Source organism: Condylura cristata, unplaced genomic scaffold (assembly GCF_000260355.1).
Source record: "Condylura cristata isolate star-nosed mole 26May11 unplaced genomic scaffold, ConCri1.0 scaffold00017, whole genome shotgun sequence".
Lineage (NCBI taxonomy): Eukaryota > Metazoa > Chordata > Mammalia > Eulipotyphla > Talpidae > Condylura > Condylura cristata.
The window spans coordinates 20486034-20501643 of NW_004567118.1; the positions used below are offsets into that span (position 1 = coordinate 20486034).

Consider the following 15610-nt stretch of genomic DNA (forward strand, 5'->3'; position numbering starts at 1 on the left):
CTTTTGGTTTTTGAAAGATAGAATGAGATACATTTCTAATACTTTCCTGAAATACAGCAAACTAGCATCCCTATTTTCTCTTCTCTTTAAGCAATTATGCTTAAAAGAAAAGAGGTGTCAGTTTATTTCTATTGCAACCTGTAGGACTCAGAATAGATGGATCATATGAACTTCACCTATAACATTCTCAGTATTTCATCACAGTATTTCTATAGACTCAGTCACTTCTATCCAGTATTTATTCCAATACTATAGTTTGCTGACTAGACCAAAATGTAATACAAATTGTATTAAGAGTTTTCATTTCAGAGACTCACCTGTGACTAACATTTCAAGTTGTGCTTCCTTATTGTACGTAGAGTTTTCAAAGAAACAACTATATACCCCCTCATCAAAAGGGCGAATGGGATGGATCCTCAGGGCTACCTGCCCTCTGGCAATATTCTCCTTTAGAAACTCTGTCCGTCCATGGTACTCTGGCATCTGCAGCTCCATATGTTTCCCATAATTATGCACCAGACCTGAAGGGTGGGTTCGGTACCATCTCACTTCCATGTTCTGAGCATCCACTATTGGGTCAAGGTGGCAGGATAGCACAGCCTCTTCTCCAGCTATGGCAATGATGGGTTTGCTTGGTCCTATAACATGGAATTTCCCTGAAGGAAATTAAGGAAGAATGGAATTATAACTGAAATTCTAACAGGCATGACTGTGAACCTCTGAGAGAAAATAGACCAATTCAACTAGTGAAGGGAGGCCAAACAGTGAGTACATCTGAAACAAGGATATCTAAATACTCTGGTGATATACAACTAACAAGAGGATATGATGTCAATGTACAACAGTGATATGATCTTATCAAAATTTGTGTTTTCTCATTTGCCTAGGATTGGACTTCAAATTTATATAAATCACTTATTTAAGTCTCACAAATGCTATATGTTATGAAGTAGTATCCTCATTTTTACATTGTGAAATTGAATCAATAAGTGATTAATAATTGAGTCGGTGATTAATGAATTGAGACAGTGAGTGATAATTTGCTCCCAAATTCTTTTTTTTTTTAAGATTTATTTATTTATGCATACAGAACTGTTCCTGGTTGAGACAACAGACACAATTCCACATGGTGCGGCCTGGAAAAACAGGAGATATTGAAACAAAGCACAGCTCAGAATACCTTCCACAACTGAAGTATCTGGAAGTCACTTGGCCACCCCAGAAATAATGCCAGCCAATAATAGCAACACTGTGTCTCAATAAATATAAAGTATTAGAAAATACACGACAGGGAAAAGAAGACAAACAAGTACCCAAGCAAGTCCACCAGGGAAAAATTCACCACAAAAGATCAGTCACCAGAAATCCCCAAAGAAATAGAAGAACTGCTCAGCCTACCCGATAGAGAATTTAAAATCAACATGATAAACAAACAAAAAGAAGATGAGAAGGAAAAAAATGATGAGGCAAGCCATCAAGGAACTGAAGAAAGCAAACAAGGAAATGAATGAAAAAGAAAAGAATGATATGAGACAAACACTCAATGAATTGAAGAAAGAAAATGAGACCTTGAAAAAGGAAACAGAAGAAATGTAGGAGATGAAAAGGTCACTAGAGGAGATAAAGAATTCTGGGAACAGTAATGAAAACAGAATAGATGAAATGGAAGAACAAATCAGCACTCATGAAGACACAGAAATAAAGAGAATCAAAACAGGAAAAGAAAGAGAAGTAAAAAGGAAAAGTAATGAAGAAACACTTCAAGAGCTATCTGACACCATGAGGAAAGGAAATATTAGAGTTATAGGTATCCCAGAAGTGAGGAGAAAGGCCAAGGAATCGAGAAAATATTTGCAGAGATAATAGAAGAGAACATCCCTAATATGAAGAAGGAGATGAAAGTAGACATCCAAGAAGCAAGAAGAATCCCAAACTGCCATGATGATAGGAGAAATACAGCAAGACACACCACGGTAAAACTACCAATAAAAGACAAGGAAAAGATAAGAATGACAAGAGGGAAGAAACAAATAACCTATACAGGGAAACCAATCAGGCTGACATCAGACTTCTCTGAAGAAACACTATAGGCAAGAAAAGAATGGAGGGAGGGACATACTCAACAAACTCCAAAGCATCAAATGTCAATCAAAAATACCCTGTGAAGCTTTCCTTCCTCTACAAAGAAAGAATAAGGACACTTGCAGACAAACAGAAACTCCACAATTTTGTCATGACTAAACCCCCACTCTAAAAGATACACAGAAGGCCACTACATATGATTAAGGGGCTAATACAACAAGAAGACATAACAATCATCAACATATATGTACCAAATGAAGAAGCACCAAAATATATCAGGAAAAAAAATTACTGTTATCTATGAAAACGTATATCAGAGAAAATAGATACATAGTAGGCAACTTCAATACACTACCCTCAACAATGGACAGATCAAAAAGACAAAAAATAAGCAAAGACATTAAAGCTCTGAACAAGGACCTAGAAAACATAGGTCTAACAGACATCTATAGAATACTACATCCAACAAAAATCTGAGTATATATTGTTCTCAAATCCACATAGATCATTCTTTAGAATTGACTACATACTGGGTCACAAGATAAATATCAATAGATACACTAAGATCGAAATCATACCAACTATATTCTCCGACCACGAAGGAATCAAACTAGAAAAAAACCACGTGAAGAAGGCAAGAAGCCCACCTACCTCGTGGAGACTGAAACCCACAGTACTGGAGGACCATTGGATCAATGAGAAGATCAAAGAAGAAATTAAAAATATGGTGATACAAGTCTCCAAAACTTATGGGACACATTAAAAGCAGTTATAAGAGGAAAATATAGAGCAAAACAGGCTCACATGAAGAAGCAAGAAATAACTCAAAGAAACAACCTAATCTCTCACCTTAAAAAACTGGAAAAAGAACAACAAAATAACCCAAAAGCCAGTAGAAAACGGGAAATAATAAAAGTGAAATCAGAAATAAATGAAATGGAAGATAGGGAAACAATCTGAAAATCAATGAAATCAAAAGTTGGTTCTTCAAAAAAATATACAAGATAGACAGACCACTAGTCAGGCTCACAAAGAAAAAACAAGAGAAAATACAAATAAACAAAAGAAGAGAAATCATTAACAAACCTAGCAGAAATCAAAAGAATAATCAGAGAATACTATGAACAACTATATGCAAACAAGTTTGACAATTTAGCAGAAATGGAAAAATTCCCACAACTCTACAACCACCCAAAGCTAGATAAAGAAGAAATAGAACAACGAAACAGGCCAATTACAAGCAAGGAAATTGAAGAAGTAATCAAAACTGTCCCTCAAAATAAAAGCTCAGGACCAGGGCCCTCCCTGGTGGCACAGCAGGTTAAAGCACAGCACTGAGAAGTTAAAGCCACTTCCTCATGAGTTTGATTCCTGCCTGCCCCAGAGGTGACCACATGGCATGGCAGACCTCTCCTGACCCGCCCGCTGCTCCCCTCAGCAGTGTACTTCATCAGTCAGCCTGTTCTGCTCCCCGCTCTGTCTCTGGTGAAGCCTCTCGCTGCCCCTGAGCCTCTGGCCTGTACCCCAGTTCTGTATGCACAAATAAATAAATCTTTTAAATAATAATAATAAAGAAAACTTCAGATCAATCTCCCTAATGAACACTGATACAAAAATCCTCAACAAAATCTTAGCCAACAGAATCCAACAATAATACATCATGACCTGTAGGCTTTATCCCAGGAGCACAAGGATGGTGCAACATCAGAAAATCAATTAATGTAGTCCATCACATGAACTGACAGAAAAATAAAAACCACATAATCATATCAATAGATGCGGAGAAGGCATTCGACAAAGTTCAACATCCAGTTATTGTTTAAGACCCTTGAAATCCTCAAATGGAAAGAACATACCTCAACATGATAAAAACCATATATGACAAAACTACAACCAATATTATCCTCAATAGAGAAAATCTGAAAGCCTTTCCTTTGAGATCAGGTACAAGACAAGGGTGTCCACTACCACTACTGCTCTTCAACAAAACATTTGGACATTCTAGCCACAGCAATAAGACAGGAAAAAGATATACAAGGAATCCAGATAGGGAAAGAAGAAGTAAAACTGTCTTTATTTGCAGGTGATATGTTAATTTACATGGAAAGCCCTAAAAACTCCATAGAGAAACATATCAAAACAATCAGCCAGTTTAGTACAGTAGCAGGATAAAAAATCAACACACAAAAGTAAGAGGCGTTCTTATGCACAAACAACCAATCAAAAGAAACAAACTAAAAGAAAAAAAAACACTTTTAAATTAAAACAAAAAGAGTCAAATACCTGGGAGTCAACCTAACAAAAGCAGTAAAAGACCTATACAAAGGAAACTACAAAATACAGTTAAAAGAAATACAAGACAACACCAAGAAATGGAAAGACATCTCTTGCTCATGGGCTGGGAGAATTAACATCAAAATGGCCATCCTACCGTGATATACAGATTTAATGCAATCCCAATAAAAGTCTCAATGACATTCTTCAAAGAAATAGAATAAATATTGATGAGATTCATATGGAACCACAAAAGAACTCAAATAGCCAAAACTCTCAGGGCTAAAAAGAAAGAACAGAGGCATCACAATCCCAAATGTCAAGCTATACTACAAAGCCATAATATTCAAAACTATATGATACTAGAACAAGAACAGACACAAAACAGTGGATTTGAACAGAAAACCCAGATTTAAACCCACAGGTTTATGGGCAGCTAATCTTTGACAAAGGAGCAAAGAAGATACAATGGAACAAAGAAAGTTTGTTCACCAAATGGTGCTGGGAAAACTGGGAAGCTACATGCAAAAAATGAAACTAGATCCCTACCTCGCACCATGCACAAAAACCAACTCGAAGTGAATTAAAGACTTAGACATAAGAATGGAAACCTTAAAATACCTGGAAGCAAAGATGGATGAAACACTGTACAACAGCTGCCTCAGCAACATCTTTGAAGATACAGCACCCAACACAATGGTAGTGAAGGAAAGGATAAACAGATGGGGCTACATCCAGTTAAAAGGCTTCTGTACAGCAAAAGAAACATTACAAAAAACAAAGAGACATCCCACTGATTGGGAAAAAATTTTGTCACACAAAACTAGCGATAAAGGATTGATCACAAAGATATATAAAGAACTGATGACACTCAAAGAAATGCAGACGGCCAACAAACATATGAAAAATGCTCAACATCACCTATAGTAAGGGAGATGCAAACTAAAGCCACAATGAGATACCACCTCACCCCAGTAAGAATGGCACAACTTAAAACAATTAGCAGTAACAAATGTTGGTGAGGATGTAGAGAAAAAGGAACTCTCCTGCACTGCTGGTGTGAATGCAAACAAGTATAACCACTATGGAAAACTGTTTGGAGATTCCTCAAACTGTTTAACATGGAGTTTCCCTAAGACCCAAATCCCACTCCTAGGTATCTACCCAAAATACACAAAAACACGGGTTCAAAAGATACCTGCGGCCCTCCCTGGTGGCGCAGCGGGTTAAAGCACAGCACTGAGAATCTAAAGCCACTTCCTCATGAGTTTGATTGCCCCCTGCCCGGGAGGAGACCACATGGCTCGGCAGACCTCTCCTGACCCGCCTGCTGCTCCCCTCAGCAGTGTACTTTGTCGATCTGCCTGTTCTGCTCCCTACTCCGTCTCTGGTGAATCCTCTCACCCTCCGCAACTCTGGCCTGTACCCCAGTTCTGTATGAATAAATAAATAAATCTTTAAAAAAAAAAAAAGATACCTGCACCCCCATGTTTATTGCTGCTTTATTTACAATTGGAAAGACATGGAAACAACTCAAATGCCGAAAAGTGGATGACTGGATTAAAAAGATGTGGTACATATAGACAATGGATTATTACTCAGCAACCAAAAACAAAAACAAAAACAACACATGCCTTTCGCAGCAATATGGATGGAGCTGGAAGGGATCATGCTTAGTGAAACAGCCAGAAAGAAAAGGAAAAATACCGGATGGTTTCATTCATAGCAGGAGTATAGGACAGGCAAGGAAATAATAATAATGAACAACTATATACCAGAGACGTATTATGGGGGTGGAGTGGGGAGTGGGATCATAAATGATGGGAGGAGAGAAGTGCACTGGACGATGGTGATGGCACACTGGTGATTTAGTGATGGGAAGCCCATGGGGATTACAACTGAGATGAAAAAAGGCACAAAATGATGTAAAAACAAACTATTAAATGATTTTTAAAAATATTTGCAAATAATAATAACATGTACAGCTATATACCAGACATTTTATGGGGGTGGAGTGGGGAATGGGATCAAAAACTGGGGAGAAGAAAACGCACTGGACTATGGTGATGGCACACGAGTAATTTGGTGATGGGAAGCCCACAGGGATTATAACTGAGATGGAAAAAGACACAAAATGATGTAAAAATAAACTATTATATTATTTTTTAAAAGTATCGTTGCACACACACAAAAAAATATTTGCACTGAAAGGGTGAACATAAAGATATATAAAAAAATTACTAAATAGGGCTCTCCCAGATGGTGCAATGAAGTTCTCCAAAGCCACTGCAGCATGAGTTCGATCCCTGGCCAGGATGCTGACCCACTTGGCATGGCAGACCTCTCCTTACCCGCCCACTGCTACCCTCAGCAGTGTACTTTCTCAATCTGCCTGTAATGCTCCCTACTCTGTCTCTGGTGAATCCTCTCACCAGAGGTACCACACCTCTGGCCTGTACCTCAGTTCTGTAAGCATGAATAAATAAATCTTTTTTAAAAAAATACTAATAGAATTAAAGAGAGATGTTGACAACACAATTGCACTATGATATTTTAACAATCCACTTACAACTATGGACAGACCTAATATATTTCATTATGCCAACTTTACCTTAAAATCAAAACCAGTACAAGATAGTACATGAAAAGTATAGATGAATATCCCTGATGAATACTGAGGCAAAAATTTTCAACTATCAAAGTCAATGCTAGATCATAAGGATTATACATTATGATCAAGTACAGAGATCAAGGTTGAGCTAATATTCATAGATCGATCAATGCAATATGATATCAACAAAAGTAAAGATTAAAATTATATGATAATATCAATATATGCTGTAAAAGAATTTGACAAGATTCCACAGTCATTCATAATAAAAACTATAAACATGATGGGAAATGGTAATAAACATAATAAATGCCACATATCACATGTCAACACCTAATATAATATCTAATGGTGAAAAACTTGAAGTTTTCCCTTCCAAATTCAAGAACAAGGCAAGGATACTAATTGTGTCTTCACTTCTGTTTAATATTAGAAATGTTAGCTAGAGCAGAGAACAGAGAATAAAGGAAATTCAAGTCAGAAAAGAAAATGTAAAACTATTACTATTCACAGATCATATTATATTGCATATGGAACAGTCTAAAGACTCCACTAGAAACAATAAATAAATATAGCAAATTGTCAGGTTGCAAAATCAATATATTAAAATCTATAGCATTAAAAAAATGAAATATGCTTTTTGGGGCAAAATGAATGGTCCTGACCACCCTAGAAAGAAAAAAATAAGCTCATATGTCCACCAGAAAGGCTCAGAAGGAAAATCTGCATGAAAATTGATTTAATAACTTATTAAAAATTAAAACATAAAGCAACTGTATTTGTTTGCGCTACCTCCATAGGGCTATATTAAGAGTACATATTGAAATCAAGAATGTTTGAGGAAATTTTTGCAGATATAATAGCCTGTAATCCTTATGACTAGACTGGCATAGATGTTATCAGAACCTGATGATTAAGATGGAAATTAAAAAACAAAAATAAATTCAGATACATTTGATACTATACTATGCATTCATTTCCTGACAAGAAAAGATAATGGAATATAGCACTTTCCTAATACTCTGGATACCTGCTAACTAGAATGGAAATGATGGAGAACATTACCCTATGCTCAATGACTATCACAGATCAAGTAAATTGACAAATTTACTTGGGGGAAGAACCACTATTCTGAATTCTAAGACATGCTAGAAGCAGATATAACCTCTTCTTTTAAATCACTCTAGGTGATGATAAAGGCAATCAGATATAATTTCCTCCTTCATGCCTTCAAGTAAAAAACCACAAAGTTGCTCTTCCTTTTGTCCCATTCTCTTGCAAACAGAATCCACTTTAATTGGCAGTTGTATATCTAAATAAAAACAATTTAAGGCAATTGCTCTTTGCTCTACACCATTCGTCCCCTACAAATGGCCCTAAGTGTCACTGGAAGGTTACAGACCATAACAGCTAAGGAATTTCATGACATTTCCAGTGATATCAGGCAGAAAAGATTTAAGGAGTAATAGTGCAATGAACTCTGAAACTCAGAGCCTATATTAAATTTCCCCAGATGATTAGCATTATTCATTTGTAATTTCATTCACCTCTCAGCTAATGCACACAAAAACCTCAAAGGGACACCAAAACAAGAATTTATGGCCATGTACATTCAAGGGAGGACATCTGATAAAATAATGAATTGTTGAGAATCATCTTAGTGACTGAAATTTTAACTACCTGAACCTGATTTGGAAACATGAACACAAAGGCAAGTATTGAACGATAAGACAAGTGAGGTCATCTTAGCAGATCCTAACTAGGATTCTTTTTAAAGGGAAAAAAATTATTGAAGTACCATTGGTTTCCATAATTGTCAACATTTTGGAAGCATAGGAGCTTCCCTTTCTGGTGTACTCTCCAGCTGGCACCCGACACAAAAGCACCCATAGTCCTTCACCATTGACCTTTGTGCTTTAGCACTACCCTCTTCTTATCCTTACCACTCAGGACATTTCAGTTCTCTGGTCAGCTTTCAAGGGGTAGTTTTAATGTTGTTCTTTGTCTGACTCTGGTTGGTTTCTCAATATTACTCACTAAGTGACACTATCTGGCATTTATCCTCCTCCTTCTTGTTTATTTTACTTAGCATACTTCCTTCCAGTTCATCCATGTTGCTGAAAATGGCATAAGTTTCTTTTTAATTAATGAGTAATAGAATAATGAATCAATTTTACTAATGGGTGGGGATGTACAATGGTCTTTGGGGTCCTTTATTCAGACATGGAGTGAGTCTGTGATGACTTTGAGATATAGTAAGTTAAAGCCCTCTTATGAACACTTCACCTCACTAAATGAACATAAAGTGATGTTTCAAAATTCAAAGATAAAATTTTCACCTTTAGAATAAAACCTTTAGCTGTGGAGATATATATATGACCAACAGAATGTCTTTTAATTAAAATAAATGAAATTTTTCTATTATTTTTTCCATTAAAGTGCTGTATTTCACTTTCCTTTTTCATTTAAATGCAATATTGCATACTTGCTTAAATTAATTTGTTGTGATCAAGTACAAAGCTTCAATTAGATAAATTTTTAGTCAACCCTAGAAAGATATAAAATTGCCAGATAGGAGCTGATAGTTAGCTTGAAGAGTTCAAACACACATATCAAATGAGGGTTTGGGTTAAGGCCAAAAAATTCAAATACTCTGCCCCAGGATCATACATCTTGATGGGTGGTACATGACCCTGGGATGCTAGAGTTTCTCACTCAAAGTTCTAACAGTGCTGGGTAGCACATGCATTTTCTTTTATAGGTTCAGATTATGAATGTGTTTTGTAAAACTAAGAAGAATAACAAAGAAAATAACTTGAGATACCACTTTTAGTTTGTTCACAGTTTACTTACATACCGGCTTTATATAACTGTATTAAATCCAACAAGTCAAAATAAAATAAATATTCAGAAATGCAGATAGAGAAGTACAGATACAAATGAGATAAATTCTAAGGTCTTCAGGTCCATGAAATGTTAAAAAAGTTGAAACTCTAATTTAGTAAAGTCATTGTTTCTCCTTTCCACCCACCTGTGCTTGGCCATGGAAGCAGGACTGAGAGCAGGAGGGTTCTGATGACCGTGCACAAGGGCTTCATCTCAGTTCCAGGTCTGTGTTGGAGAATCAAACCTCTGTCTTCCCACAGATTGTCATAGGTCAGTCGTGGGGTCTGTTTCACCTTTATTTAAACTCTTTCTAAAACTCCGCAAACATAATTCCTTAACACACACACACACACACACACACACACACACACAAAATGTTTAAAAGGGTGATTATTGGCAAATAATTAAAAGAAATACAGTACAGAAAATCCATATATTTTTCATGATGAAGGCTCTGCTCTTTATTTCCTGTGACTTTCCAGCCTCCTTGTTAAGTACCATGGGTGTTTCTCCTAGAAAAGTCAATTTTGTTCACTACCTGAGAAAGGCACATTATTGGTGTCAGAAGATACTATTGTGGTAACCACAGCTTAATGGTCTGGGACAAATTCCTGAGATTCCCTTGAGCACCTTCCACTGAGAACTGTAAGCTGGTAAGAGATGAAGGGCAGTAATATGGAGGTTCCCCAACTGCTCAAGGGGACTTCCTCTTGCTCAGAGAGCTCCTATGCAGGGTTCCGACAGTGGAAGGAAAAGATCTCCACGGACTGATCAATACTAATTTAAAAATATTTATCCATTATTGTATTAGAAGACAAATATAAGATGATGTAAATGTTAAAGCACATTTGCCTCCTCCTCACATGAAATGTTATCTTTTTTGTTTTCACTTAATACACACTCAAAACCAATTGCTTTGAATTATGACATGACTGTTAGGAATTCAACTGTAGAGAAAATGGCATTTACAATCAAAATTCTTTATTAATAAACTGCATTTATTATCAAATTATAATATAATATTAAAGAATAAAATGTAAATAGTTCACCTTTAAGATTACTACCTACTCGTACTTCCTAATCTGTTGTCTTGAAAAATGATGTGAAATATTAATTCAATATGAGGAAAAGATGATACTCTTCACTGCCATATTTCTCCCCCTGCTAAACAGAGAAATGCAAATATGCTCTGAGGGCGGCTCCTCTGCTTCCACAGGCAACTCAGGGGGAGGTCAAGGTGGGAGGGGCAGCCAGGCAAGTGGGAAGACCTGAGTGGAAGGCGGAGCCCTGACCCAATATGGAAAGGGCCCTCACTGGGCTCTGGGTCTCCAGGCAGGTTGTAAAGCTCCTCACAATGAGGTGATCCTCATGCCCCTCATATGCACACGACTCCTCTATGGACCTGAGCATTCTGCAGCCCAGAGCTGGTCTCACAGCTGTCATTTCTCCCCAATCAGTGCAGCCAGGACTTCTGTGGGTATCTCCTCACAGCACAAGCCACACAGGTTCTAACTGGACAAGTCTGTGAAGAGGTGAGGCTGTAACATGCCAAGGATAGGCAATATCCCATGGAACCCGAGTCCTGGACTCAGGACACAGGGCCATGACCACTCCACTACCTTACCCAGCTCCCTGGGAATCCAAGCTCCACAGAGGATCACAACCCTTCCATGGTACCCACTCCACTGGGCAGTCACAATGGGACCCCACCAGCCACTGGCTGACTGAATGTGTCAGTTATGTGCCCAGTGTGAGTCAAACTTGTGAGAGGGAGAGCTGTAAATAAAACTTGTCAAATGCTGTTTGATGCCTATTCTTTCCCTCTTCTTGTCTTGTATCAATAGAATTTTTTAATCTATAAAATCATTAAATTTGTCAGTTTCATTTAATCAAATAAGTAAAACTTAATACTCACTTACAGTGTCCAATAATTCTTGTCAATGTAAGATTCATATTCAGTTTGACCAACCCTGGATACTGTTCATCTTTTGAGTTATTAATGATCACATAAGTTCCAAAGAGAAGTTATGTTTACTTCTCTTTATACTGTTTAGCAAACAGTATAGTTTGCTGTTTACTCACTGGTAAGTGTTCTTTCACTGTCCAGTTAGGAAAACATAAACCATACTAGTTAGTCTAGCAGAGACCAATATATATGGTAAATCAGAGTAGTGATGTAAGAGAAACAGAAACACACACAGGGTCACTGAGATAAGACAGATACAGAGCACTTAGGCATAGGGCTCCACCCACAAGGCTGCAGGACAAAGAGCAAAGGCCTGGGTTCTCAGAACACTCAGATAAGGGGTCAGGTGTTGGGGACTGCACTTCTGAGAACACCACCTGGCATAGCTGCTACCACTGAGATTGGGAGGAAAATTAGAAACAAGGAACATTTACAGGTTAGGAGACACATGTATTTTGATCTATTCCAACTCAGCAGTACATAGCACTGAAAAGCAAACTAGTGCACATGAAATAATAAGAATGAATTTCACAGACAGTTTAGAAATGCAAAAGTACCTAGTTTTGGGAGTGACCAAGTACGGAGATTTACTGAGGGACTGGATAAGGGCAGTAATAAATTAGGCCTTGCATCCAATTAACTGGGGATGGGACTAGCTGAAGGTGATAACCACTGGGCCTCACATCAAGGACACAGCGATGAGTCATTCCTTTGAAATCTGAGCTTAGGACCTATATAGGAGACCTTTCCCCACTATAGGGCTGGCAGTAGCTGCCGACCCCACCCTAGGGGCTCTGCCTCAGCTGCTGCCCGGGAGCAATAAACTCTGCTTGCTCAGCCTTTCTGCCTCCCGCCTTCCTTTCTCGTGGCTGGTCACAGAAGTTGGGACAAAACACCTAGGAGGGTTTGCATCAATTGGAGGTTCAGACAAGGGCAGAAGCAGACAGTGCCAGTATCACAGGGGGGTCCCTAGGAAAAGGGGAAGTTCCTGGTTCCCTGCCCAACCCAGGAGGAGGGTGGAGCTGAGCAGAGGAAAAGGAAAGAAGAGAAGGAATCAGAGGAGAAGAAAAGAAGGCGCCTCTGAAGCCCCAAACCTGCCTGCTCTAAGTGAAAAGGGACTTTACTACAGTAAATATACAATACAGAAGACAAAGAATGTAATGTCTAAATCAAACACCTGAAGCTACCCATCCCCTTGTGGGCAAAAGCCCACCCAAAAGGGATTAGCCCAAAGCAAGGCCTGAAAGCTGCCATGAAACTAAAAGCACCTTCTGGCTGGGACCCCTAGAAAAGGGTCAGAAATGGCCAGACAAGTCTGGGAGGAAAAGAGCAAAATCAAAATCAGTATAAACACTGCCATAGTCACCTCCCTACAGGTCTCTCACCCACATCTGCCTTAACCTGTCCAGGGCCAGGAAACAAGCACGGTTTCTTCCTCACATGTTTGCTGCTTCATGTGGCTTCCTCAGGTCTCCTTCTGGCTCTCCATCCTGCCTCCTTCTTTCTTCTCCTCTGGTGGATACTCTCAACACCCTCTCACCCCCACATCTCTGACCTGTACCCCAGTTTTTGTATGTATAAGTAAATAAATCTTAAGAAAAAAAAAAAGAATTCCAGGTACACAAAACCCAACGGGACACCTCCTGTGCTGGAGGCCAACCAAGACCTAATATCCCAGCAGATAGCAACAGCAGAGACTGACTGTATCAGTCCTGAAAAACTGAAAATAAATTATAAAGGAGACAACTAAAGCCTTCTTGGGGCAGATGTCTTCTTCTGTCCTGCCTGCTGCTTCTCTTAGCAGTGTATTGCAATACATCTACCTCTGTTCCCCCTCTGTCTCTGGTGAGCTCTTTCACCCCCACACCTCCCACCTCACTCCCTTATTTCTGCCCACCAGATTTATCTTTTGGGAACTGGGAGTTTTTACAATGTCACATGTCTTGGTATTATGTTCTTTAAAGTTATAGATTTGTCTAGAGACAATAATTTCCAGCATGTGCTTTATCATAAAGACAGCAGCTTTTTGGGGGGGGGAGGGGTCATAGTTTCCTCAGAGCCAGAACCTCTGTGTCCTGTATCTCACCCACCCCCAACCCCCCACCCCCGCCTTAAGTGGGGCCATGGAAATGGTACCCTCTTAATTGTTAGCTCTGGTTAACATAGAAATGGGACAGAGACATTGCATTTAAAGAGCAGGTTTATTAGGGAAAAGGACAGAGGAGTGAAGGACACTTGCATAAGTAACAAGAGCTGCCCTAAAGGAGCAGGTTTGCTGAGGGAGGCCTGCATGGTTGTAGGCAGGCAGCCTTGAGGAGCATAGCCTCTGCTGAGAGAGGTCAGTGCAGAGAAGTCCTGGCAGGTACAGGTCAAGGGCAGGCAGAGGGAGGGAATAGGTGGAAAGAAACAGCTGCATAGTCACAGGTGGGCAGGGGGCTGCAGCCCAGTGCTGGTGCAGAAACTGCATTGAAACAGACATCTCTTTGGGAGGTGCTCACTCCTTGTGAGCCTGGGTTTGTTGATTTTGAATAGAACCTGAAAGGGGCAGGAGATCCCACAATGGACTCAATCTGCATATCTTTATCTTTCAACTTTTGGGTCTGTGATGGACATAGCCTACAGCAGTCTGCTACCAGTTTGGATCTCATTGCTTTGTCATATAAACCTTGAGCCTAAGGAGCTTGGTTTCTACAGCTGGGTCAATGGCTGTGCTGATCCCCAATGGAGTGCTACCCCCAACTCCCAGTGTGAGTCAAACCTGTGACGTTTCCTTTCTATTCCTTCCTCCATCACTGATCCCGCTCCCTAGCATAGTCAGGCCCATACCTCATGCTCCTTCTCCCTGTTACAGCTCTCAAAACTGACAGCTCTCTAGTATTTTTCAGATTTTTCCCTTACTTCTCCCCCAGGGATTTTCACAGCAAGCACGGGTCATTGTCCTACTGACTCCAATCTCTGGAGATGGCTCTGTGCCCAGCACCCCACTTCCCTGCACAGAGTCATCCTCACTCTCCAGGCTAACTCAGAGCAGTGAGTGGACACAGCAGCCTAAAAGGTGAGGCAGGGATAAATCTGATGAGGCCTGATCAGGCGTGTGAGTCAAGCTCTGATTTTTTTTCAGAGAGAGAATGTAAATTTTATTAAGCTATTAAGGTAAAATAACATTATCAGTGAAGTTTCACACACTGAGTGATAGGGACATTAACAAAAGCCCATTTTTGTATATGTTTCTTATAAGGGTCTGGCACCAGCCAAACATAGGCATACAGAATAAGCAGCTGCCCCAAGCATATGCACATATTCGGGAGCAATAACCTCATAACCCGTTTGTCACCACCTTGTTTGTCACTGTATCAGGGGGGTCCCCAGGAAAAGGGGAGGTTCCAGGTCCCCTGCCCCACCCAAGGGAGGATGAAGCTAAGGAGAGAGAAGAAGCTTGAGAGGAGACTGAAGAGGAAGGAAGCAGGATGGAACCAGGAGACCTGAAGGAGGCACATGGAGCAGAGAGACATGTGAAAAAACTGCACTTGCTTCTTGGGACTGGTTGAAACAGTGGGTGAGAGACCCGTGGGACGGTTGACGATGGCAGTGTTATCTGGATTTTGATTTTGCTCTTTTCCTCCCAGACTTCTCTGGTCATTCCTGACTCTTTTCTATGGGTCCCCGCCAGAGATGCTTTTGTCTTGTGGCAGCTTTCAGGCCTTGCTTTGTGCCAATCCCTTTTGGGTGGACTTTCACCCACGAGGGGATGGGTAACTTTGAGTGTTTGATTTAGAAACTATATTCTTTGT

At 39.6% G+C, this 15610-nt stretch overlaps 1 protein-coding gene across 8 annotated transcripts in view; it reads right to left on the reverse strand.

Moving 5' to 3' along the window:
* LOC101627113 (butyrophilin-like protein 2) overlaps positions 1 to 15610 on the reverse strand; it is a 32310-nt gene that overhangs the window by 12645 nt on the left and 4055 nt on the right. For 4 of the 8 annotated variants that reach the window (XM_012726721.1, XM_012726727.1, XM_012726726.1 and 1 more), the window contains 2 exons: positions 9999 to 10186; positions 318 to 656 (listed from right to left, as the gene is read on the reverse strand). In XM_012726721.1, the coding sequence (XP_012582175.1) occupies positions 318 to 656; positions 9999 to 10065 (406 nt within the window). In that variant the 5' untranslated portion in view covers positions 10066 to 10186. The remainder of the gene's footprint in view (positions 1 to 317; positions 657 to 9998; positions 10187 to 15610) is intronic. The other 4 variants (XM_012726725.1, XM_012726723.1, XM_012726724.1 and 1 more) reach the window with 3 other exon arrangements.